Source organism: Orbicella faveolata, unplaced genomic scaffold, assembly GCF_042242905.1.
Source record: "Orbicella faveolata isolate gen_17 unplaced genomic scaffold, um_ofav_v1 contig_34, whole genome shotgun sequence".
NCBI lineage: Eukaryota > Metazoa > Cnidaria > Anthozoa > Scleractinia > Merulinidae > Orbicella > Orbicella faveolata.
In genome coordinates this window covers 20,520,430-20,544,818 of record NW_028301563.1, presented here as the reverse complement: position 1 = coordinate 20,544,818, position 24,389 = coordinate 20,520,430, and the positions used below count along the sequence as shown (strand labels likewise).

At 38.8% G+C, this 24,389-nt stretch overlaps 2 protein-coding genes across 3 annotated transcripts; one reads left to right on the top strand and one right to left on the bottom strand.

Annotated features, from left to right (window-relative positions):
* Nucleotides 1-11,415: 11,415 nt before the first annotated feature.
* LOC110055850 (tRNA-splicing endonuclease subunit Sen2-like) lies at nucleotides 11,416-21,121 on the bottom strand. 2 transcript variants are annotated; one of them, XM_089299007.1, is made up of 13 exons: nucleotides 20,892-21,121; nucleotides 19,572-19,674; nucleotides 19,114-19,171; nucleotides 18,737-18,908; nucleotides 17,190-17,410; nucleotides 16,653-16,773; nucleotides 16,155-16,208; nucleotides 15,592-15,730; nucleotides 15,269-15,305; nucleotides 14,249-14,381; nucleotides 13,766-13,799; nucleotides 12,894-12,949; nucleotides 11,416-11,499 (listed from the first exon to the last, which is right to left on the bottom strand). In XM_089299007.1, exons 1-13 carry the CDS (start codon nucleotides 21,087-21,089, stop codon nucleotides 11,437-11,439), a joined length of 1,389 nt encoding a protein of 462 aa, XP_089155133.1. In that variant the 5' UTR covers nucleotides 21,090-21,121; the 3' UTR covers nucleotides 11,416-11,436. The 2 variants fall into 2 exon arrangements, with proteins under 2 accessions (XP_089155133.1, XP_020617915.1); XM_020762256.2 differs by having other exon boundaries at nucleotides 17,190-17,413; nucleotides 20,892-21,120.
* Nucleotides 21,122-21,136: 15 nt separating this feature from the next.
* On the top strand, nucleotides 21,137-23,628 carry LOC110055848 (uncharacterized). The gene has a single exon (XM_020762255.2). The coding sequence runs from the start codon at nucleotides 21,267-21,269 to the stop codon at nucleotides 23,241-23,243; it is 1,977 nt and encodes a 658-aa protein (XP_020617914.2). The 5' UTR covers nucleotides 21,137-21,266; the 3' UTR covers nucleotides 23,244-23,628.
* Nucleotides 23,629-24,389: the final 761 nt, after the last annotated feature.

Here is a 24,389-nt window from a genome sequence, read left to right as displayed (position 1 = left end):
CATTTAATAATTTGTAAAAGTCGCAGTTTTTGGCCTTACTAAAACAAGTTGTGAGGATTCATTTAAACTTTTGATTGGAGTATAATTCTCTCCTGATTGGATCACTGATTTTTTCTTTGTTTAGTATATCTTTTGGAATAGCACTTATGACCTGACAGTATTGAAGAAAGTTTGATTTGCACGAATATTTGTCAAATTCCGGGTACGACAATATATGGCCGGCATCATCAAGAAGATCTTTGATGGATAGGATTGTTAAACCATTCAATTAAATCCTGGGCTTGATCAAAAGATGTTAAGGCGTTTTGGATCGGAATTACACCCTAATAAGACATTTAGTCCTCCTAATTTGCGTAAATAATAGTCTGGGACTGTTTTCCAATTTGCCTTCCGGGAGACAGGAGTCTAGGAATCCATGCTAGTTTAAGAGCCTTAAACATGATCTCTAGATCTATCATGCGTAATCCGCCTTTGTCCAGCTCCTGATATAGTCCGGATCTTTTAATTTTATCTCTTTTGTTTTTCCAAAGAAATTTAAATAATTTCGTTTTCGCTAAGAATACGAAACCCTCAGGGATGTTGAGGATCGAGGATGAAGAAATTAGTTGTGACAAACCATGCGATTTTAATATCATCACTCTACCAAACAATGTAAGATCTCTCGCCCTCCACATATCAAGTTTTGTTTGTAGGTTTCTTAGTTTGAGACTGAAATTCCATTCGTTATTTCCTTTCACATCAAAGGAGACGTGTATTTCTTAGATTCTAACGCGGAGTACGAAGCCATTTTAGCTGTAAAGGTTGAGTTTGTTTTACTCTCACTTTCCAAGCCAAATCCCTTTGGACTTTTTTATATTTAGTCTTAAGCCAGCTAGTGCTCCAGATTCTCCAACTGTTCTTAGTGCATTTTCAACGGAGGTCAAATCCACACAAAACTGGTTTGTATCATCCGCGAATTGACTCACATTTTGATGCCTTTTTATGATTGGGTCTTGTCGGATCGTGTTTGATAATAGTTCTGCCGATAGAACAAATAGATAAGGTGAAAGCTATAAGCTATATGGGTATGCGCCGCTGTGAAGGGTATGGTTGTTAAGCAGTTAAGTCGGGGATAGGCTATAGAAAACATGCAGTTTGGTCTAGAATAGGGTATAATTTACCAGTAAAGTGACCAGTGTATAGATAATTTAGTCTAAAAGAGGGTTGTTTAACCAGGGCTCTAACATAGAAATTGAAACTCGAAGGCGGTTTTGTAAAATATTGGTTTAGTTAGCGTATGCTGGACTACAATAGTGATAAAGTTTCTGCATTGAAAATAGCTACGTGAAGTCTGGGACAGAGTAGGGGTTTTAGATGGCTAGTCTAGAATGGGGTTGCAAAATCAAGCTGATCATGGTCTAACATAGGGTGAGAGTTTCAGTGTTCCAGCGGCACACCCCTACCCAAAGATACCACCTCCGCGGAGTTTTCGCCCTATATCAATTTTTCGCACCTTCTCAGAGGGATATGTCAACTAAAAAAGCCGCCAGCCAATGAATGTATACTTAAATGTATACCTAATTAGCCACTCCCCGTTGGGGCTTTTCAGGACCAATGTAAACGAACAATGATAAATAAATATTCAAATAAACATAACTAGGTTAAGAATTCCAATTGGCGGGAGGCAGACCAAAGAAATAACAGAACCCATAGCATTCACAGTATGCAAACTGGAACTTCGCAGGAACGCGATAGTGTTACAGTCACATTTTAGGCGCTCACGTTTTAGGCTGGTGGTCAACAATAAAGCGATGTGCAACAAAACAAAAAGAAACTAATGAACAATTGCCGAAGCGTAATTACAAACGGACATGAAAACTTAAAGTGAAAGTATATTTGATAAAGGATCTCTGGATTAAGCCGTTTGCCATGAAAAGGTCGCTGAGGAGACCATGCCTTCTGGGGATTATGACACCTTGATGGTTTTTTAACTGTTATTAAAAAATCTCTTTTTCCCAATAACTTGCCCGCATCTTAATATTGTAATATCACCTTAAATAATGAACTTTAATTTGGTTGGGAAAAAAAAGAGAAAATTTGGCAAAAGTACAGTTGTATTAGCCGTTTCCCGACTCGAAGAGTCATGTCATGACATATCTTTTCGATGTTGCTCTGAATTAACATTTAACTCTTTTCAGGTGATTGCATTAGAATACTAATAATAATGAATAATAATAATAATAATAATAATAATAATAATAATAAGACATCGAATCGATTACAAAACGGGTTACATTGCCGTGGCCTGCATCAATCCAAGAAACAGAGTTCACCTAGCCTGCGAAAATAGCCGTCCTTCTTCGCTCCCGGCCCAAACGCCACTCGGGCCGGAAGCAGAGAAGTACGGCTGTTTTCGCAGGCTAGAGTTCACCATGGAAGGTCACATTGTTATCGATGAAGCGGTGCGCAAGAGAATCGCGAATCCCAAGTGTCCTATTAAAATTCCAGAAAAACCTTTCCTGCCCTTAATTTTACATGATTTCTCTAAGAGAGATTATGGACAGAAACGAAGAAATATGTCTCTTGTGAACGGTGCATTCGATCGTGAATGGAGGGAGAAGATTGCAGCAACGGGAGCGGGAATACGCTGAGGAAGACAAGAACAGCGAGGACATGGATATCCGTGACAACATCTGCCCTACTTTCATGATCAGGGGCATTTGTCATCGCGGACATCGTTGCAAACTTCGACATCCATCGTATAGATATCTTGAGCGTCCAAAGTAGACGGCAACCAGTCCTGAACCAGTGAATAAATTAGAGACCTTTCATAGCACCGAAGTTTTCGTTAGCTCGATTTTGACCTTTAGCAAGCCGTTCCTGTTATCGGCGCCACCATCTTGGATTTGTCATTCAACTGCTCTCAAATCAAACAGCTCAAATTCTCCCAAAACTTATATTTGATCTTCAAAATTGTTCCCAATAGATAGCAAACAGATGTAACAACATGACTGATATCGTCAAACGGGAGGGCTGATTAATCTCTGGCTATAAAACGCTGCCGTAAATCACTTACGCAAGAACGGTGTCTTGAAGTTGAAACTCGAGCCGCAGACTGCAAACGTGACGGCAAGGACAAGATCACGTGATTTCCCGAGGTTCGAGGTTTACGGTATATCCCGAAAACTTCGGTGCTAAAGGTCCCTAATGAAGAACCAAAACCGCGAGATCCAAATTCTTACGCAGCCGTCTTAGCAAAAACAAACCTCCAGAACCTGAAAATTTTTTCGTGGACTTACGTAACGACCTTATGACGAAGAATTGTTTGGAGGATCTGATCGCCTGAACAAGGACTGACTACCAAAGCGCCAAAAACGTGGAGGCCAAAGCGTGATTCAAATGTGCCACACAGAAAGGGCCTTGGATTTTGGACGAGAAGTCCAAAGCTACGGCGGATGAAATTGAAAACAATAGATTATTTGCAGAAAACTTACAAGCTACCGAATGCGCGCAGCTCAGCGAGTATGACAAAAACGACCGTGAGATAATTACAATCCAGCAGAACAGGAAGAAGAAACTTATGAAAAGAACGAGATTTCGTTTGACGGCCACCACGAGACAGAGCTAACCCATATAGAGGCGAGCCGAGCAACACCAAAGATTTCCCGCACGTGTGACATCTGCATGGATCGACCGAAAGATGCGACCTTAGTATGCGGTCACAGGTATTGCTACCGGTGCGCGCTTCACAAGCGGCTCGATGAACGCGTTTGTACCATTCGTAGAAGAAGTATTGTGTCTGTAATCAAAACTTACTACTGAACGCTAATAAGCATGTTTGTGAAGAGAGCTGTCACTCGTACTCTCTGTATATGTCTGCTTGGTAAAGCCCACGGACGAGTTGAGTTTAGAAGTGAAATATAAAATCAGTATCTTCAGCAAGAGCTGTTTAGCTTGTATTAACGCTGAGTTTTATAAGGAAAGTGACATGAACTACGCTGTACCCACGTCTTTTCGCTAGTGCAGGTCATTTGAGATTTCTCGACCATTTTGGACTCGCGCCATTTTAGATTGCTTTTTTTGGGAATTTCGCGCCAATTTGGACTCCTCGCTGGAGCTTCCGCGTGAGCGTCACATCACACAAATCCTCTTTGGTTGCACGGCCCCAAAACGACGTTTGCAGGTGTTGTACATTGTGGTTGCTTCACATTTGCCAAATTGGTCTGTATAAGAAAAATTGAAAACGATCTACCGTTGGGTTACAGCTTTTATTTTTATATTTGTTTCATAATAGCTAAATAAAGAAAACATTCAAGAGTGTGCATTGATTTATCGCACGGACACACGCGCAAGCTAAGAAAAGCTCCGGCTGAGAGGTGATATCGGATAATTTAGGGGTGGAGGACATGTTGTGCCGGTGACCGATTTCTTTGATTTTCTGGTAAATGATTGCAATATTACCAAACTACGGACATACATTTGTCGTATTCTTCCACTTGGAAAGTGGACCTCTATTCTTGAATCAGTGACTTCAAGAATGGCAGTTAACCTTGAGTTTTATTAAGCCTCGCCTCTCTCCTCTTTGGAGTGGAGATATTTAGTAACACCCTACTCCTCCCTATTAACCCCCTTCCCTCCCCCTTTACCCAATTTTTGTGGGAGTCTGCAATTATTGCATAATCCCATGTAGTCGGCTACTATCTTGAGGGTTTGAGGACGTGATGTGACGTGACAGATCTTTGTGAGCATGAGTAGTCTGAGAAGTAGACTGGGCACTAGTAATTTCGAGTGATTGTTTTAGAGAGAAGACGGCCATTGCCACGTATTAAGAAACCTACAAGCTTATTTGTGAGTTGCATACGCTCATATTATGTAATCTAAAAACAGAAATAAAAGAGTAGAATAAACTTGCCTGTTGTCGTCTTGTTAGTTTTCTTTCTGCGCCACGATTGTGATGCAATGTACTTTTCGTTGATCTCCGTTAAAAATGTGGTCGTCTCATTGTCACGACGTCGCTTCGATCGTTACTACAATATGCCTGCCTTTATGTGGCTATCGCGTTTCACTATTGTCTGGGTGCTGTCACGCGGTTGTTTCGCGTCTCGCTTTTCACCTTTGGTAATTAATTTATTAACAGTCTGAATGTAACAGAACCTCGTGATGCAGGAGTTGTTTTGCTCATGCACGTTCAACAAGAACACAGAAACAAAAAAAGTACAATAAATAGAAAGTAAATGTGCGCCGTGACCAAAGTAACTAAAGCTTTCGGGCATAGGCGTATGGGCACTTTCGGAATTGGGGGAGGGAGGGGGGCGGCGGTGACCTTCTTGCCCGAAAAAACTACGCAATGCCCGAATGCGTGAATGTTGAAATCGGAACGGTAGCGCACTCAAATTGCGTGAAAAACAAAAACGTTTACAGAGATAGTTATATCATGTTGAAAGCCTGCATACTCAATGACATCTATCAGCAGTCTCAATGTAGTAAAATCTAAAACTTATTAAAAGAAAAAGTTCCTCCTTTCATAGCGTTGCGTTTGTTCAGCGATCGGCTGATCAGCAACAGAAACATTTGTGTTTCAAGGTGGACCGTTTGGACGACCGTTAAAGGAACAATATGAGGCATTGCTAGAAGTCTTGTTTTGGCCCCAGCAGACTTGCAGCGTACGCTGCAAGCCTTTCATGAATTCAGAAGCCACGTAAATAAGATGGTAAACAACATGGACGTATTAGAGAAACATCTCCAAAGACAAATTCAAGAAAGAAATTAAAACACCCCATTGTTAAGACATTCCAAACGGCTCTTCGTTCGCTTTGATTCGCGTTCGTTTATTGATGGAAAACTGGGAAAGGAAATAATATCCTTATCATAGATCTCCACGATATACATTAAACCGACTTGTGGCTAACGGAAAACCCCAAGTCCCTCATATCTTTTGTCCTTTTTTGCAAGGCAAGTGTCAGAGAAAGTAGCTAATAATAATAATAATATAATAATAATAATAATAATAATAATAATAATGGCGTATTAACAGTGTATCCATAATACATGGCTCTTTTCATGTTAATACTAAATATAAGATTGGATATAATTGGAATATAAAATTGGATATAAAAGACAAAAATTTACAATTTGACAAAATAAATCTTACAAATAAAAATTACAGTAAGATAATCCTAATGTAAATAAAAATCTTATCATTAAAGCTACTATTGATTGCATCTTGACCTAAGAATGTGTTTTCTGACTTCCCTGCAGAAAATTTTGAAATCGCTACAAATTCTTAGGTTAGCAGGTAGGCTGTTGAACAGACTGGCAGACATGTCCTGGAAGGTTCCACATTCGTGGTCATTCGTGGTCACTCGTGAGTACTCTTAGACCCTATCTTCTGTTCTTTCATGCTTCATTTGTGATCTTTTTTCAGTTGTGAAAGGTACGAAAATCCGAGCGATCTTATTAAACGTAGTGTAAAGGCTCAAAACTTCACTCGCGGACTTTGCCAGTTTTGGTTGATCGAATAACAGATAACGATCTGCACGTGAGGTGAACTACTAATGAATGAATTAAACTTGTCAAACTATAAGCTTTGTAGGGAACTATAAACTTCCAGTAAAAGTATTTCTTCAAGATTTGTTTCCGCAAGTGAACGTTCAATTTCAGAACGCCAAAACTTATAACAAATATTTCTTGAGAAAATTAAGTTTCGCGATTTCGGCCAGCCGAACCACCATACAGCGCGTCGCCAAACAGTTTTATCCTGCGTTTGTATTTGTTTAAATTGCGCGAGTTTACCTCTTGTTTTCACAATTGAAAGATGTTAACCTTGGAACGTCGAATAAACCATTCTGACCACAAATCACGGTGTTTTGGTAAGCTGTGCAATTCGGGGTTAAGTTAGTTTTCTGACAACAAATCGTGCCCATTTGCCTAACTGCAACTCGCAAAATTTATGTTTCAACTTGTTTTCAATTTATTTTCAAATTTTGGGTTTCCCTTTCATTTTATGGCATGCAATCTGAAATCTATAGTCCACATACCACGATTTTAAACATCTCCGGGGACTCCGGAGGAAGGGAAGGACATAGAGGAGACACCTCCTTTATCTTGAGTCGTCGCTAAAAATGATCGGACATGTTCTAGTTACACTAGTGATCACTAGTTACGTTTACGCGGTGTAACGCAATCCTAGTCGAGTCTGTACGAGATTTTCCACCTAGTTTTGTAGGTTGCCAAAAGGCCGTATTTTCCGGCCAGAATGGTTTATCTGTTATTCGATCAAACAAAGCATGCAAAGTCCGCGCACAGTTTTTAGTAAAATCGGGCGAATTTTTCTTCCCTTGCACAAGTAAAAAAGCAGCTAATATTTGAAAAGGAAAAAAAATGGAGTTGTGAAGCACGGCCACTGTTCTAATCTTTGATTACTACACCAGTAAATAGCCTCAGTGTGGTGGTAAGGTCATTATTTAATGATATGACCTCACAATGACTTCTTGATGACGTCATAATAACATCACTGACATTTTTTGATGTAATCTCACTCGTGGTCACTCGTGGTCACTCATGAGTACTTTTAGACCCTATCAGAACAGAAGGTCAACAGCCAATATTTGGAAAGAAAAAAAAAATCGAATTGTGAACTCACAGGCAGTGCTCTCAGCACTATTAAATAGCCTAAGTGCGGTCACTGGTCAGGTCATTATTTGATGAAATGACCTCACAATGACTTCTTAATGACGTCATGATAATTTTTTGACTTTATCTTAACCGTGGTCACTCGTGGTCACTCGCGGTCACTCGTGGTCACTCGTGGTCACTCGTGGTCATTCGTAAGTACTTTTAGACCCTATCGGTAATTTAGATCGCAAAACTCACAGATATATATATATATATTTTAACAGCGAATTTACCGTAGGAAGAAAATAGCCGTAAATTTGCTTCCAAAGCTTCCATCGCCTCCAGGTTTCACCTACAGTTCCTGTTTGAGAGATGGCAAAGGAATATTTCTCATCGCGGCCCGTCAATAACACTGGAAAACAATGAAGTCAACACTCCACGAAATCGCATTGGTAGTAACACGACCTAAACAACTACAGCGAAATAGAAAAAAAGGTACACCAACGAAGCCAGGGAAGGCGTTGTTATTTGTTTTCCACAGTGAAAAATTTGAAGCTAAAAATGTGAAATTCGAAGCGAGTGAGGCACTTTGACACAACATTGCCACTATCAATACAAATATTAACGCGAACCACATTCTGTTATCCCTATGTGTTATCTTTTTGTTGAAGGAATTACAACTGCAAAACTTAATGTTTAGATTTATTTCTACGCGGATAGCCATTCAAAAGTTGATGGCATTAGTACATCAGCCAAAGCATCCAGCGTGATAACGTTACATGAAAAACCGGACTTTGAATGTTATAGGTTATAGATAAATAATCAGGTCTGTGATATATTATTAAACTCTCGACATGGGACCCAAAAAGATATCTGAATCGAGAAGACTACATTTAACCAAATCGGGGAAGAACTTGTAGACCGGACTCGACTGAGCGGCAGAAAACGAGCCTACAGCAAGGAGTAAAACAACAAACCCAGAAAAAAATATTACCCTCGACCCTCGACCCTCGACCCTCGACCCTCGACCCTCGACCCTCGACCCTCGACAAAAAGATAGACTCCCTCGAGCGAAGCGAGAGGGTAATCTTCCCGCGGAGAGCGAGCGCGAGCGACGTAGGTCGCGAAAGGTCGACTTGTTTCACTTGCAGGAATGTGAATCAGAGCGTAAATTTTTGGCGCGAAAAACATGATTGACATTTCTCACTTTTCATGTACTCCGCGAGCGATCGTCGCGAAAGCGAAAAATGATTTCCATCAAAACGTTTACGATCGAGTACTGTTCCCTAACTCAAATGAATTTATTTGTGTACACAGAAGCATATCAGTGCAGTATGTAGTCAGCAATATTGACAAACGGCAAAAGTTGTTCCATTGAGTAACGCCTCCTGAAAAGTCAAAACCGTGTTTAAACCGATCGGGAATTATTTTTAGTCTAGATTGGTCGTCTAGATTAGAGTTTAACCAGCGATCGACCAGACAGCTACCTGGCAAATGCTATAAACTTATAGATCTGGCTTGTACCAACAAGAATCCGAATTAACTAAAGAAGACGGAATTAGTAGGGGAGAACTTTAATTCTGTAAAGCTCTCTTGATTAAATAACGTTGAGAATCGAAGTCAGAACGAACGGCAGAGAATAAAATCGGTGTTCCCAAAATTCCTTCATCGATCGACGAGTGCTTTCAACACTAAAACGGCCGAGGCAAATTTGCTGCGATGCCCTTTCTTTGTAGAGAAGCTACTTGGTCATTCATTAAATCAACTAAAAGTGCAACAATTACACAAACTGCAGGAAGGACTCTGTTCTTCTTTGAAAAGTCCAAACTTAATTCTCTGAAACGATCCAGATCACGCAGGAGCTCAGATCGCGTCTGTAGGTAAACAAAAACGTATTGGTCGGATAAATAACGTTCCACTGCTTTTCCCTGTCCTTCTTTCAAAGACTTGAAATTAAGTTGGATAAACCATATTCAACTGCGACCATAAAATTCATATCCTTAAGTATATCCGAGAACAAAAGCTAAATGAAAAAGATTTTGTAGTACTTGAACTCGACAGACATTTGCTCTGCGAGTTGTGTCGTTGATCGCGCGTGACGTCATGACGTATAGTCAGTACTTGTTTGTTCATTGGTTAATGTGTATTTACGTCACCGGTGAAAAAATTCACCGGTAAAATTTGGCGCGCTGCAAGTGGGAAGAGTCCTTTCCAACGGAGAAACTAACAATGGAAATATTACTGGAAAGGACTTTTAGAAAGTCTACTGAAATGCTTACGAGGCCCCGTCCAAACTTACGGCGAAGAAATTTGAAAACAGCGTTTCAACTCTGAAAACCCATAAAATGTTTTCCGTTCACACAACGCCGGAGAAATTTGAAACGCAACAATCACCGGTCATTTTGGATTTGTGTTTGAGGAAAACTCGGTCAGGGAAATCACATGATTATCGTGACGTCATCGTTTCCGAAAGGCTCCGTTTTCAAAATGTTTTCCATCCACACGAAAACACAAAGCTGGCATTTTCAAATTCCTGCTGTTTGAAGGGCGTTTTCGAAAACCTCCATTTTCATAACGGATCAGTGTTGCAGGCCTAACAATAAACATGAAAAAATTACTCGATTCTGATTGGCTGAGAGCAGTGCAGTTCAAGTGTAACACAGTGCAAAAAGTGTAACACCAGTGCAAATTACACATCGTAATTCTGGATTATGATTGGCTGAAAGACAATAGGAAATTTTTGAAGTCGATGATATTACGTAAAATGATGAGGAAAATTTTGCGCGGAACTTTGAAAAAAGTTTTCTCGAATGAGAAAAAATGGCTTCAAGAAAGGTCTTCCGGCAGTTCCTCCACGCAAACTTTTTCATGTTTATATTATTAATAAGTAATCATACGGTTTTTTTTGTTCAATTTGGAATTCATTTGCACTTGTGAGCTTTTCAAAAAGCTAAAAATTGCACTCGCCGAAGCGGCTCGTGCAGTTTCAGCTTTTTGAAAAACTCACTCGTGCAAATTAATTCCAGATTGAACTCGAAACCGTATGATTACCTATACTAACCGTAGAAATAAAGCTGCGTTTTCAGATTTCTCTGGCGTAGTGTGGACAAGGACTAAACGCTTTTGATGTAGCTGTGTCACTTTATTCATTAACCTGAAGTTAACCGCTGTCACGTGTTTTTAAAGCAGACGTTTCGCGCGTTCCTTTGCTTTTACGAAGGACTGACGTTCGATTCGTCAGCTTCACAAATTCGCTGCGGAGTGTCAACTTTCAGTTGATAAATAATCCAATAAAGAGGAAGTTAACTCCTAATAAGTTAACATGCTGTACAATTTCGACTTAGAGCTAATAAAGAAAGTAAATACTGCTTATTTGTTACGAATCTTTTCACTAACGACGGATATTTTAACTTCGTAGGAACAAACATTTTTAAGGTTCTCCGCAAAGGAACGAATCGTGCCAAAAATTATAGAGAATTTTGTGATTTTTCTTTCTTTGGCCAAAAATAGATATTCATCTTTCTGAGTAATATACTCGAGGACCTTGTGATGATTGCACTGTAACTACTTCATTTGTTCTACTGTTAATTAATCCAAAGCAAAGGGGAAATGTTTAATTTTGACTGCACAAGAGAAACCGTCTCATTATTAGCACAGTGGTGAATATCTTGCCAGTAAAAGAAAACCGTCCGTTTTCTCAGTTTTCGTATTACGCACTTGGTATGCATGTTTCTACTGGAATACAGCTGAAGATTTCGCAAGAAATTTGACATGCGAGTAACTATTGGAGTAGACAACCACAAAGAACAAAGAGACAATGCCTTCATTGATCCAGTTTATTTTCTACGTTTTTTCCTCGTCTGGTTCTCTTGCTCTCTCAGGAATCCATCTCCTTAGCACAACTTCCTGTGAGTAACAATACAAAGAAATGAGTAATCAGCCGAATGATTTAACTCTTTAGATTAGGTTACCAAAACCCGACGTAAACCCAAACCGAACAAATATGTATAGGTTATTGACCAAGCGTGAGGTAAAGATGGCTGGATACTGGCCAAGTCCAGGCCAATATCCGGCCACCTTGACTGAACAAACTTGGCCATTAAACGATTTAATATAAGGTTTTCGAGGAAATTTTTCGGGTGGGACACAGCGGGTAGTCCTGAGCGGGCAAGATAGCGCGCGCCTTCTTGCCCGCTCGGTTAGCCAATCACAGCGCAGGATTTGGTTCATTTTGCACGGTCACCGCTTACCGAGGTTTCGTAACTAAACTGCAATTATTAGAGAAGCTGTCTACACGAACTACTTCACTAAAGTATGCCGCATACAACGGACGGCTTTAGGTTTTCTCGGAAAGCAAGTGCTGCAATGTTGCACAGAAACTATTGGAAAATTATAACACTTCTGACTTTACTCCAATGCCGAACGCAGGTCGTTGTCAATTTGTAGGCGGTGATGTCGAGCCAAACTCTCCTTAACTGTAAAGCTTTGTAGATGAATAGTGGAAAGAAAATTTTTATATCTCCGTGAGCCTCTTGGAAACTTGGAACGGCATCTGACGTAAATGTTTACCTGTACTTCTTCTTATTCGGGGCTGCTTTAAATTCTAACATTTGCTTTTCTTCTCCATAGACCTAAAATATGATTTTTTTTCTCTCTCTTTGTGGTAGGTCTCCTTCTAGTTGCGCCTGCCTGTACACTGCTACTAAGCTACTGAGCTTCTAACAGAAAGGTAACGCTTACGGCACTTGACGATGAAAGTGAAACAGCAGTCCGAGATTTCTTTGCCTAAACATGAATTAATTTAGCTTTTTTGCCCGTTAACTTGAAACCTACTTATATTAGGAGGAATCTTTGTCCCTTTCTCTCTTCTTTACGCGCTGAACGCGTGAGCACTTGCCGCCAAGATGTCGCGACAACGTCTGCTTTTCCTCGGTTAACGTCGGTTACTGAGTGAGCTATAAGGCGTTCGACTGTCGACAAACCTAGGTTGGCTTACTTTTGATTTTGCCACCATTTACTGAGGTATGTTACTGTGTTTACACGATTAAAAATTTCACCTCAGTGAAGTTAAAACAAAACCAAGGTAAACATCTCTCGTGAAACCACGGGCTATGTGAAGAAGAGCAATGCAAAACCACAGCAAATGCGAATTGTTTTCGACACTCATCTAATTAAACCGCTTGAAATAATCAAAAGTTTAAACGTTTTAAAACAGCCTCTCAGTCGGACCTAAGTGAAAACGTGTAAGCATTCCAGACATCATTAATCATTGATAGCTATGTATGGATAGCAAAGCTTGCCTGTAATTTAAATCTTGAAATACATTTTGGGGAGGACATTTCTTCTTTTGTCATATCTGTAATAAAGAAAAAAGCATCAGAAATCACATGAACAACTTTCTAGTTCTACTTAACAAATTGACGTCAGTTTTTTATGCGTCTGTCCTTTTATTGATGATAAATTGCGTCATAACATTGTCACCGTGACTGCGGAACCACGAGCCGCAGGCGAGCGGTTCCGCCGTAAACTTTGACAATGTTATGACGCAATTTATCATCAATAAGTGGACAGACGCATCAAAAACTGACGTCAATTTGTTTTTTACAATAACATGACCCCAAAATGGTCAAATGCCGGGAATGAATGACGGGAAAAGACGCCGTAAACTTGCCATAAACAAAGATAAGTGAATTTTATTCAAAATGACGCGAACATTGTCAATAGCTTTTCTCGCTTTTTGATTGGCTACTTAAAAAAGTGCACATAATCTCATTGGTTAAAAAGTTGACCGTTTGACAGCTGAAAGTTGAACTTGAAAGATTGCATAAATTAAAATTTTTTCCGTCTCTACTCTTATTGATGATAAAAATGAGCCAATCAGCGCGCGAGAAATTAGACAGTTATTGTAAAAATTAAAATATGGATTGCAAAAATATAGAAGAGGAAGAAGTGAACAAACAAAGAGAGAAAAAAAAATCAGTAATAAGGAATTCCATGAAAAACCGTTACCCATGCCCAGTCCTAGGAAGGTTTCCACGGTCAAAGTGTTCAAAGGAAAGAATGACGCTAAACTGGAATCCAGGGAGGGGTGGGAGGGGTAAGAACCAAATTTCACTGGGAGTGGGGAGGGGTATGGATATTTTATCGAACCACACAATAAGAACGTTATTACCTAGCGGCTTAATGACGTAACATATCATCACTTCCTGAAATAGAACATACGTGGTTTTTATATTAGCCTTTTATAAAGTTGTTGTCTTCAATGATGCTCTTTTACTTTCATCAGAGTAACAAAACACAAATGGGGAACATAGTTACAAGAATAGAAATGAACTGTAAAACTAAATTGAACGCGTTCTCCGGCTAAAATTCATTTTCACTCCATTTCTCTTATTATATATTCATGCATTTGTGCCATTCTTTATCATTTGTCAAAGGCCGTTGTACACTGCTGTCTCTGTACACTATTGTATTTAATTCTGTTACTCGTCCATTTTCATTCGAAAAGAAACGGTTGTAAATTTAATTTAAGATTACTCCTGAACAGTCTCCTTAACTATTTAATTCCATTTCAAGATTTAAATCTAATTTCCTTTCCTTCAGAGGCAGACTTAGTATAATCAAATTTTAAAAGACATAAAGACCAAATGAATACCTTAGCTGCGTGTTCATTAACACGACTAACTCCACACAGCTGAGACCAGCTAAGCTGTCGACATGGCGTGGTGTTGTCTTGTTTCTCTGTTTCCAGATGTTGACATTCAACCAATTGAACAATTACTGAATAACTGAAATACACAATGACCACAAAATGAACTTATATCACCTTTTTGTCACCAATAACAGTTCAGATCAGTTCTGCTGCATTATACTTTCAAACCTCTGCTAACAGACAACTCCTGTTACTTTGCACAAAACACAGTCTCTCACAGACACTGGTAACACTACTTTTAGAAAACGTCATAATTATGTGAAATGCAGATATCCATTTGTATGAAGTCAATGATGTAATTTTTTATTCATTCATTATTTAGCAAGTGACATGCAGTAAATGTAATAAATCATACATGTGAATCACTTCAAAAAAAGTGTATAGTCATACAAATGCTGATAATATGGAACCAGGAAGTTGAATAATCATTACAATGTTTTTATATTGGTCCAATATTATTTCCAATACCAGTTTGTTCATAAGGAAATGGGTATTTCATAAATAGAGGATATTACACGTTGGCTCGAAGATATGAATTTTATGTTCTCGTGGCAAGAACAATATCTCACGAGTGAGCGAAGCTCACTCATGAGATATTGTTCTTGCCACGAGAACATAAAATTCATATCTTCGAGCCAACGTGTAATGTTCTTTTTATTATATGGAGACTAAATATTGAAACCAATTCAACAAAAGCAAAAGGCAGGAATCGTGACGTCATTGAATGATACGACACTCACAAAGGTGACATACGGAAAATACACCACTCGGGTCCCGGATGAAGTGGCGTATGGAATCTACGAGTGGTTTAGTTCCCAGTAAAACACTCTTCTCCATATAATAATAAGTAAAAGGAGATCTATTGTCATTTTTTATTTGAAGTAACTAAAACTAACTATCAAAATTAGAAAGACATACAAGATATTAGGTCTATTAGGTGTAACTGTTACATGTAGTTCTTACCTTGAGTGATAAAAAGGCATACCCTCCTTGTAAAGAACTAATTACAAAGTAAGAAAACGTTACATTACATTTTGCTAGCTTTTAATGGTCCTTCCTAGGCAGGCATGTTCTGGTTTGAACATTTTGAACAGAAGTGAGTGACATAAGGAAAATATAAAATCAAAGTCTGGTTTCAAAAATTTAAATTACAATTAATGAGAATGTATCCAGGGTTCATATTGACTTGCTAGCAAAAGAAAATTAGACATTGCTGAGATGTAATACAGTCAAGGGTTTTATTTTGTTACTATGGGAAAGACCCACAACAAGATCTAGCAACTTACCCAGGTCTGTTCCATATTTAATTCCCAGTTTGGGGACCCAGCCTTTAGATCTGAAGTAATGATATGCTATGTAATTTGGGATGAAATCTTGTTTAGCTTCACAAAATGTGCACCACATTTCACTCAAAGACATGGGTTTCTAAATGGAGAGAAATATAAAAGACTTGTGACTGTGTATGATACATCAATGAATACCGACAGATCTTTATTTAGGTCAAATCCCTTCTGCCAATAGTTTACATGTAAAGAATATGATGTTTTACTTTTTATAAAATGTGCACTAAACTAACTTTTTATCATCATATACACATATGTACATGACTCTTAACTTTGTCTCATGGCAATTAAATGTATTATGTCATCGCCATAAAAACATTTTCAGAAATGTTATATATATGTAAATTTGCATGTGTCCTGCTGTATTTGATATTCTTCAACTCCTTGATCTAATAAAATTACAAGGTAGCTCTAATGCAACACACTGAACATTAGGGAGAAATTCAAACAGAAAACCTGGCAGAAGTGATGATTGGAATATCAAGAACAGTATCCAAACACCGTACCTGACAGTCACTTAGCACAGAAAGACATCCAAGTCCATAAGACAGAAAAAAAGCCTGAAAGAAATTTAAGTACATGTAGGTCCAGTTCTTATCTACATTTGGACAGACATACATGTACATATGATGAGCAACATAAATGATTCAATCTATTTTTGCCAGAGTGAGAACTCCAAATTAGTTAACTGCAAAGGACAGCTCCCAAAAAAACCTTTAAGCTATCTGACCACTGACTGCTGGCTGTTTGTCGGTCATCTGTTGTTTATTACCAATAAAGTTCTATGAGCTCATGATTAAGAATAGCAAATTTGAATTGGACTCACCAATTGGAATTTCAAACTAACTAATCATGGCTGATAATTTACTCTCACTTAGAAATGACAACACAATGATTATTTTTCTTTTTGGGGATTATTGTTGGTTTGATGCTCTTCAATTGATACTACAGTAACCATAATTTGAAAAAATCTGAAACTAAACTGTCTTATATATTGTACAGACCTCTTCAAGACTCATATGTAACTGCTCATACACCTTATAAGGATCATCTTGCTTTGCAAACCTTGCTTTTTGTTTTGTTTGCTTACTTTCCATGTTTCCCACATCAGAATCATCTTGCTCGCTGTCAAGATACAGTAATTATGAACAAAAAATCTGATAAAAGTTAGCATGATCAAAATATGAAAGGGACAACATTAAATCCTCTCTCTATATATATACAGTTTAATTCTTAAATGCAGGATCTATTTAGTGTTCAAATTTATTTTTAATTAACCCTTACCCGTCTAAGCAAAAGGAAAGCTGAAGTCTCAGACTCAAGAGCAGTTTTACTTTTTGAGTCAAAATCTCTGTGTTGTGGAAAATACATAAAAAGAACACCTGATAACACTAAATTTTAATATTAAGTAACTAAATAAATGTGCCATCAACTTACAAAATGTCATATACAATATTGCAAAGGCATTTTTGAAATACATTACAAGTACTGGCACAAGTATGAAATTTGTTTCCACCATCAGTATCTTACCAAAGTCTTACCAGCATGTGTTAGAGGATCCGCAGTGTTTTCTTGCAACCTCTTGCATCACTTCTTCAACCTCTCTATTGGTAATGCCTGCCTCAGTATCATCTTCTGAATTGCTTGCATTCTTTATTTCCTCCTCGTCACTAGAAGGTGTCCTAATCTCTTTGGCACATTTATTGTCATTATTTAATTCTGACTGATTCACATATTGATCTCCATCATTGCCAGCAATGTCCTTCTGTCAAAAACAACCAAACAAATAACAAACAATAACTGAAATGCAGTTGTTGATTACTGGAGTAATTCTTCTCTTGCTTTTTAGTTAAAGGGAGGGTTTCACAGTTCAGTGCAGATCTCTGAATTAAATTTTTAATTTGTTCACTTCTTATCAGTGTTATGGCTTTAAAAACTGCATTCACATGTAGTTCAGTAATCACATACATTGTACTACAGTTAGTCAAAATTGTTTAGAAGATTTCAGTAGATTTTATTGATGCTGTCGATCATTGAATTTAACATTGATCCGTATGGTTTGTTCTACGGTCCAGGATCTTGTGCATGCGAAATTAGGTAACTTACTTATGATTGGTTCATAAACAATGAAAAACTGGGCCTGTGCCAAAAAACGTGCACAGGCAAATAAATAATACAGATATGCGCAGAACCCTGAAACCCTCCTTTCAATTAAAAGTTGAATTCCATGCATCAAAAACTAAAAACCTGAGTTGAAATCCTTGAAGTTCCCAATCACATAAAAGTTTAAATCCATTGATATCAAATCTTGATTTTCTGGATGATGCATTCAATCTAGCTGAGATTAACTATTAATACTACACGTAGTACTCATTCATATAATAGCTGTTACAAATGTTCTACATGGTAGTTCAGTTCAGTTCAGTTCAGTTCAGCTCAGCTCAGCTCAGCTCAGCTCAGCTCAGCTCAGCTCAGCTCAGCTCAGCTCAGCTCAGCTCAGCTCAGCTCAGCTCAGCTCAGCTCAGCTCAGCTCAGCTCAGCTCAGCTCAGCTCAGCTCAGCTCAGCTCAGCTCAGCTCAGCTCAGCTCAGCTCAGCTCAGCTCAGCTCAGCTCAGCTCAGCTCAGCTCAGCTCAGCTCAGCTCAGCTCAGCTCAGCTCAGTTCAGTTCAGTTCAGTTCAGGTCAGGTCAGGTCAGGTCAGGTCTACAGTAACTTCTTTGGGATCAACAACTGCACAATAATTTTACTGAACACTCTAGATGTCATTCCTGGAAGGTGCTGGTGGTAGAAGCACTGACTAAGAAGAGCCCCTGATCATGAGTGCAAGTTATGGCAAAAGTTTTTGTTTGTCATGAAAACACTTCCTGTATACATATAATTGGTAATCATGGTACAGTAGGATACAACAATAATAAAAATGTCTCATCATGATGTAGTTAATTGAAAATTAAGCAATTTGTGACTTATGAACTGCACAATGTTAGTCTTTGCGTCATCTCAAAGCCACTACACTAAGTGACAAAAAAAACCTTTTTAATTATTTAGTATTAATGAGAAGGGAAAAAGTTCCAGATACCTTAAAGACTTACTTTTCTTCTTTTAGCAGAGTGAGATGTATGTCTTTCTTCGTCGACAACGGGATCTTCAACGGATTTTCCACTGATCTGTTCATTGCATTTTTCACTTTCTACAACATTGTCCTTTTCATTCTCAGCTCTGCTTTCTCTGACTTGTTGCCACCATTGTTGATGATTTTTAAAACTAAAAAAATAATAAATCTACAACGATTAAAATTAAAATAACACAGTGACGTCTGAACTGCAGGACTCTGGCGATGGCCTCATGCTCAGTTAATTTTATAAAAACATTAATTTTTACAACAACTACAACAACAACAGCAACATGATCATTTAATGGCATTGACTTGTTGTGCAGTGTATATTGTAAGCTAACAACTAATTCTTACCGTTCCTTTCTTATAACTCGAAACTTTGATTGTCTGATTTCTCTCTCTCTAGGTGGTACTTCCCAAGACAAAAATACAAAGTCACCAATTAAAATTAATTAACGAGTCTCAAATCAGTAAATTATATGTCTTGTATCAGTAACATATATGAGTCATATAATGCACAACTGGAAAATGACTGTTGGTAGATTGAAATAATAGACCTGCCATGATCTCTTGAACCCTACAATTTAAGAGAGGATGTGAAGAACCATCCAAAACTACACACTCAGCATATATAACAAAAGTTATTTGCTTCCGTCAGACTCCTATCAGAAAAGAGGTCATGCATCATAGTTGTATCATGGTTAGATGGATTACTATTTTTCCAGCAGGATGATTTATATTTTATTTTGCTAAATAAGATCCTTTAGTATTGATCAGTCTACGAGTTCAAATGAACAACAGACTGTACTTACATCTTCGGAGTTTTTCAGACTTTGAAAAGGCCTTTTGGGAGATGTTTGAAATTAACTCATATTCAGGTTTACTTCTTGAGAGAGTTCCTTTCCCAAAGAAACCCTGCAACAAATGTGTCCTTTGAGGTAAGCAACATAAGATGATGTCATATCACATGACAATTACATCATTCATCAACATGATATTCAAACTGCTGCCATCTTAGATAGGTCCTCTTGGATTGCTTGCTGGCAGTGTTCCAGAAAATAGCCATATCATTTCCACTCAAGGTTTTCTGATATGAATACCCCACTGCTCTGGAATTTCCAGTTTAACATTGACAAACTCTCCTTTAGAATGTTTGGCTGAAACTGAGATCCCCAACCCCTTTTCATCCCCCAACACCCCCCCCCCCCCCCCCCCCCCCGCTGGAAATTTGGAAGGCATTTAACAGGTTGTAGATCCCTGCCATGGGACATTTGCTTGCAAAGGGCTACCTGGGGATAGTGCATTTGACAATTTAGTCAAATACAAAGAGCTATAAATCAGTACTTTTTATAAAACAACACCCTGCTTTGCTAAACATCACAAGGATTAACACTACGTAAAGAATGACTGGAATGTAAGTTATTTTTTGGAGATTTATTGTAACCCATTGAAAACTAGCTCATGTCCCACCACCACCCCCAAAAATTCATGCATTCATGCATGTTGGTCTTCCAAGTGTGAGAAAATCAAGGTGAGAAGTGGGTATGTTGTGGGTCATTGGTTAAGACAGAAGGGCCTCGAAGGTTTAACAGAAACCTATCAAACATAAGTTATTGACATTCTCATAATCAGAACGAATCATATTTTTGTTTGAAGAGATGAGCCCTCTCTCACCGAGTTTTCTCTGCAAACATTGTCTTTGCGAGTTTGTCTTTGTCGTTTTGGAGACAGGAGTGCATTACTTTTGACAATGTTCGAATCAATTTCAACACGTTTTATACAAAAACGTTGAGTACATGGTTATGAATAGTCATAATCAAACTTTAACAAGCTTTCTACCAGAGATGCTATTTTCACTATTGTTTAGTTAAACAAAGAACTGCATGCATAAATGCATGAGTTATACGGAAATCTTGATTCTGTCCTGGTGTACCAGTACGAGTTAAAGTTACACTGAGGGAATAACCGTTGTACTGCCTTTCTTTACGAGTCTTTGTCTAGCTGTTGTATAAGTTGGGTCTTTCGTATCGGTTCTTGTGTACCAGTACACGAGGACAGAACCGAAATTTTGCCATGTTTTGTAGCTACGTTAAACTGCTTTACAAAATGAATTTTTTTAGACTGCAGCTCACCATCTTGTACAGAAAAGTAAGGTCGCCTAAATCTTCTACCACTACGCAGTTGTCTCTGAAATAACCAGTGTAGTAGTACCACCTGTCTTTGCATGATTGCTTTCCTGTAATACTTTGAATAGGAATCGGAAATGGAGCTTCCTTGGGGTGGAATTTTGCCCCTTTCTTTCGACGCGGTATGCGAGTTACGTCCGCCATCTTGATTATTGTTTACAACCGCTGCATGATTGTGTGCTCACAAAATTTGCGCGCGGTAGAATTCAAAATGGCGCTCAGTACAACGGATTGACTTGTGTACAGAAAATTGTGGGGAAAAACAAATATCTTCATACAAGAAAAAGCCCAGATTACTACAGCAGTACAGTTTCTTTCGTCATGACTACAGGGGACCTGAAAAACAACCTTAGAAAGCTAGTTTCCGAATTAAAACAAATTCACTATCCTCAAAGTGAGCTCGATATCAAAGGAGTAGCTCAAGGGATTCCTAAGGCGTTTCTCCCCATCGTTCATCATGTTTTCCTTGACTATTCCATCTCACTGGCTCAGCACTTTGCGTCTAAAGAATACGAGTTGTATGGGAAAACAGATTTAAGATTCATGGAAGCTGTGTACAAAGTCCTTCGCGACGAATTTGGTTACAAGCCTCAGCTAACCAGGGAACAGTTCCTAACAATTGGATTCGCAGAAAGAAAGATTATTGTCCTTTGTGAAATGGTGAAACTTCTGAGAGAGAAACACGATGAGCTTACATCTAAAGGTGGCAAGTCGGAAAAGAAGAAAGCAAAGCAGACTTGGCCAAGTTCACAGCTGCGGGGTGATGATAATGGCACTACTAAAGAATGCTCGGACAAAGTAATGTCAACACACTCTGATCGTTTCCCCGGACCCCTTCCAAAGGACATTGACATGAAGAGTTTCCGCAGTAATGAGGAAGCAATGAAAGCTGGCTTGGGATTAAAGGAGCCTCTTATAACTCGTATGTTTCTTGATGGTGAACCCAGCATATGCACCGGTAGTCATGTAATGCCCTCAAACAGTGGTCCATCAGGGAAAGCTGGCAGTTCTGTGAACGATTTGGTTCCATCAAATTTAGTCATTAAAAGCAGTGGTGACCAGAAGCTCTTAGGTATAAAATTCCCAGTTTCTCAGAACTCAGAAATTCGGTCAAATTTGTCTAGACAGTGTCATGTCAAAACAGTCACTTGGGAAGATCAATTAAGTGAACCCCAGGTCATACTATCTGAACAGGGTGAAAAAGGTTCTGTTGCTCATCCACTATACAATGGAGCAATGAACCCCATCTCAGCACCAGCAACAGTTCACTCAATTCCTTTCGCAAAGACATCACCAGCATATTTCCCCCTACAATCAGAAAACATGTCCAGTGCAGGAGTGATACCATATGCTATTCCTTCCCCAGTTTCCATGACAGCAGTTCCTTTGCCAAGTGCCGATCTGATGCTTACACCTACTGCCAAGAATACTCATCATCAAGCCATTCCACTTTCCATCTCTCACAACGAGAATGATTTGCAAGACACTTCATTTTCAGATGGTAAATTTCCATGTACAAGAGTTGTTAGACATTCAAGTCTGATTGAACCATCAGATGTCCTCGTGACTGATTCAAGCTCAAGTGCAGAGGCTCAGGTTTATGTTCTAAAACAGCAGGTTCAAGAGTTACAGGAGAAGTTTGACAGCATGGTGTTGTTAAACAATGAACTGTCAGCCAGGGTTGTGCTTCTGGAGAGCAAAATGAAGTTGGTGGAAGAAGCATCTGGGTATAAATCTTGTTGTAATTGTGGAAGTCCTTTGCCCAGAGTGGACAAAAAGAATGAATCACAACCTGACAAAATAGTTGTGTCTGGTTTTAATGTACAGAGTGAAAAAAATCCAGGCAAGGAATCTTTTGAAAATAGTCTGAAATGCATATCAACTAAAATTAATGAAGAGACTGGCAATGATTATGCCAAGGGTCCTAAATCTGTGCTAAAGAACAATTCAACCAGTAGAAAACTGTTCACAAAGACAGCAACCTCTCTTGGCAGTGATCAGGCAGTTAAAGATATTTCATCATGTCATGTCTCACCTCCTTATTCAGAAAAGTCTGATGGTGATGATGATGATAGTGACGGCACAGGGAAAAGTAAAAGTGCCTCATCAAGTGAACAAGATGCAAGTATTGTCATAAGCCCATTTCCTTCAGTTTCAAAGCTTTCAAGAGTATTTGCTAACTCTTCAACCAAAAATGCTGTGGTGAATGTGCACAAACGGCTTCAAGAGACCAGAGAGCTGCTTACAAGAACTAACAGGGACTTTGCCACAAAATTTAACCACTACCAAGTTGAATAATAATGTCATCTGTTTTAAAGGGTACATTGATATGTGCTTGCTGCCAGGTTGCCTTGACTGTGGAACGTTTTGCAAATTTGGAGATTGATGTTTCACCATCTGATCGGTAAACAATTTCACTAAATTATTTTTTTGAGGGAATCCTTGAGGACAAAAACTGCATTTTTCCCAAGTCCACCTGTGCATGAATTTTATAAGGCTCCTCAAAAGCTGGTCAAAGTTGTGATTTGGCTCTAAATCAAGGTAATTTGATGAAGGCTTTTTTCATGGGTACAAAACAGTGCTAGTAAAATGAAAAGAAACTGTTTCAAGCTCTGTATTTAATTTAAATGTAACTTCTGATTTGCTGATTTGGTGAATAAAACCTGCCTACCCGGTGATATAACTGGTAACGGCTTGTATACTGTAGATAGAATATATAAGTGATTTAACCAGCATTGAACCATTGGAGATTCTTGTCTGGTTAAAAGACAGGTAAATTGGATTCCAGGCCCAATGTGATTAGTCATGCAGGGCTGTCATTAGTCACCTGTCATCTTGATCTTCACATCCATAACAAACCTATTACTTTGTGGGTGAATTGTCAGCATCAACAACAGGCAAGTTCACCCATAACATGCCACCAAGGGCCCACCAAGCATACTCTACTGTAACATGTCTTATGTGTTACAGCTGTTAATGTCAGCCCTGATAGGCCCTGTGAATTTATATGTACATGAACAGTCATACAGGTTATACAAATTTGTGTACAGGTGCATCAGTGTTCCCTTGGAATGAGTCTTCTTGGTGGACTCCTTCAGAAAAGGAGAGAACCTGCTAAGAGGTGAACTGGTAAGAGAACAAATAAATAAACTGAAGAAGTGCCCTATTTCAGAACAATTTTTTTTTGGGGGGGGGGGGGGGAGGGGAGGAAGGGCAACAGCTATTCAGTTTGAAGCTCAAAGAATTGTATCACACCTTGAGACCGGATAATAAGGGCGAGACAAAAAAAAATCAATTTTGTGAATATTTCATGTTTCCCTTGCCAGAATTATCTGGCCTATAATCTCTAGGGATGAGAAAAACTACATGCAAGCCCAACTTGTTAATGAGATATCTATGACAGCTGCTTCCTTTGCAGGTTATGAGGTATTATCTGGTCTAAGC

What these genes read in the sequence shown, in the direction of transcription:
- LOC110055850 (XM_020762256.2), bottom strand. Translation starts at nt 21,089, where the DNA reads ATGGCGGACGTAACTCGCATACCGCGTCGAAAGAAAGGGGCAAAATTC. An exon ending in TTACTTTTCTGTACAAGATG is followed by an intron (nt 19,675 to 20,891) that starts GTGAGCTGCAGT and finishes CATTTGTTGCAG; the next exon opens with GGTTTCTTTGGGAAAGGAAC. An exon ending in GTCTGAAAAACTCCGAAGAT is followed by an intron (nt 19,172 to 19,571) that starts GTAAGTACAGTC and finishes TGTCTTGGGAAG; the next exon opens with TACCACCTAGAGAGAGAGAA.
- LOC110055848 (XM_020762255.2), top strand. Translation starts at nt 21,267, where the DNA reads ATGACTACAGGGGACCTGAAAAACAACCTTAGAAAGCTAGTTTCCGAA.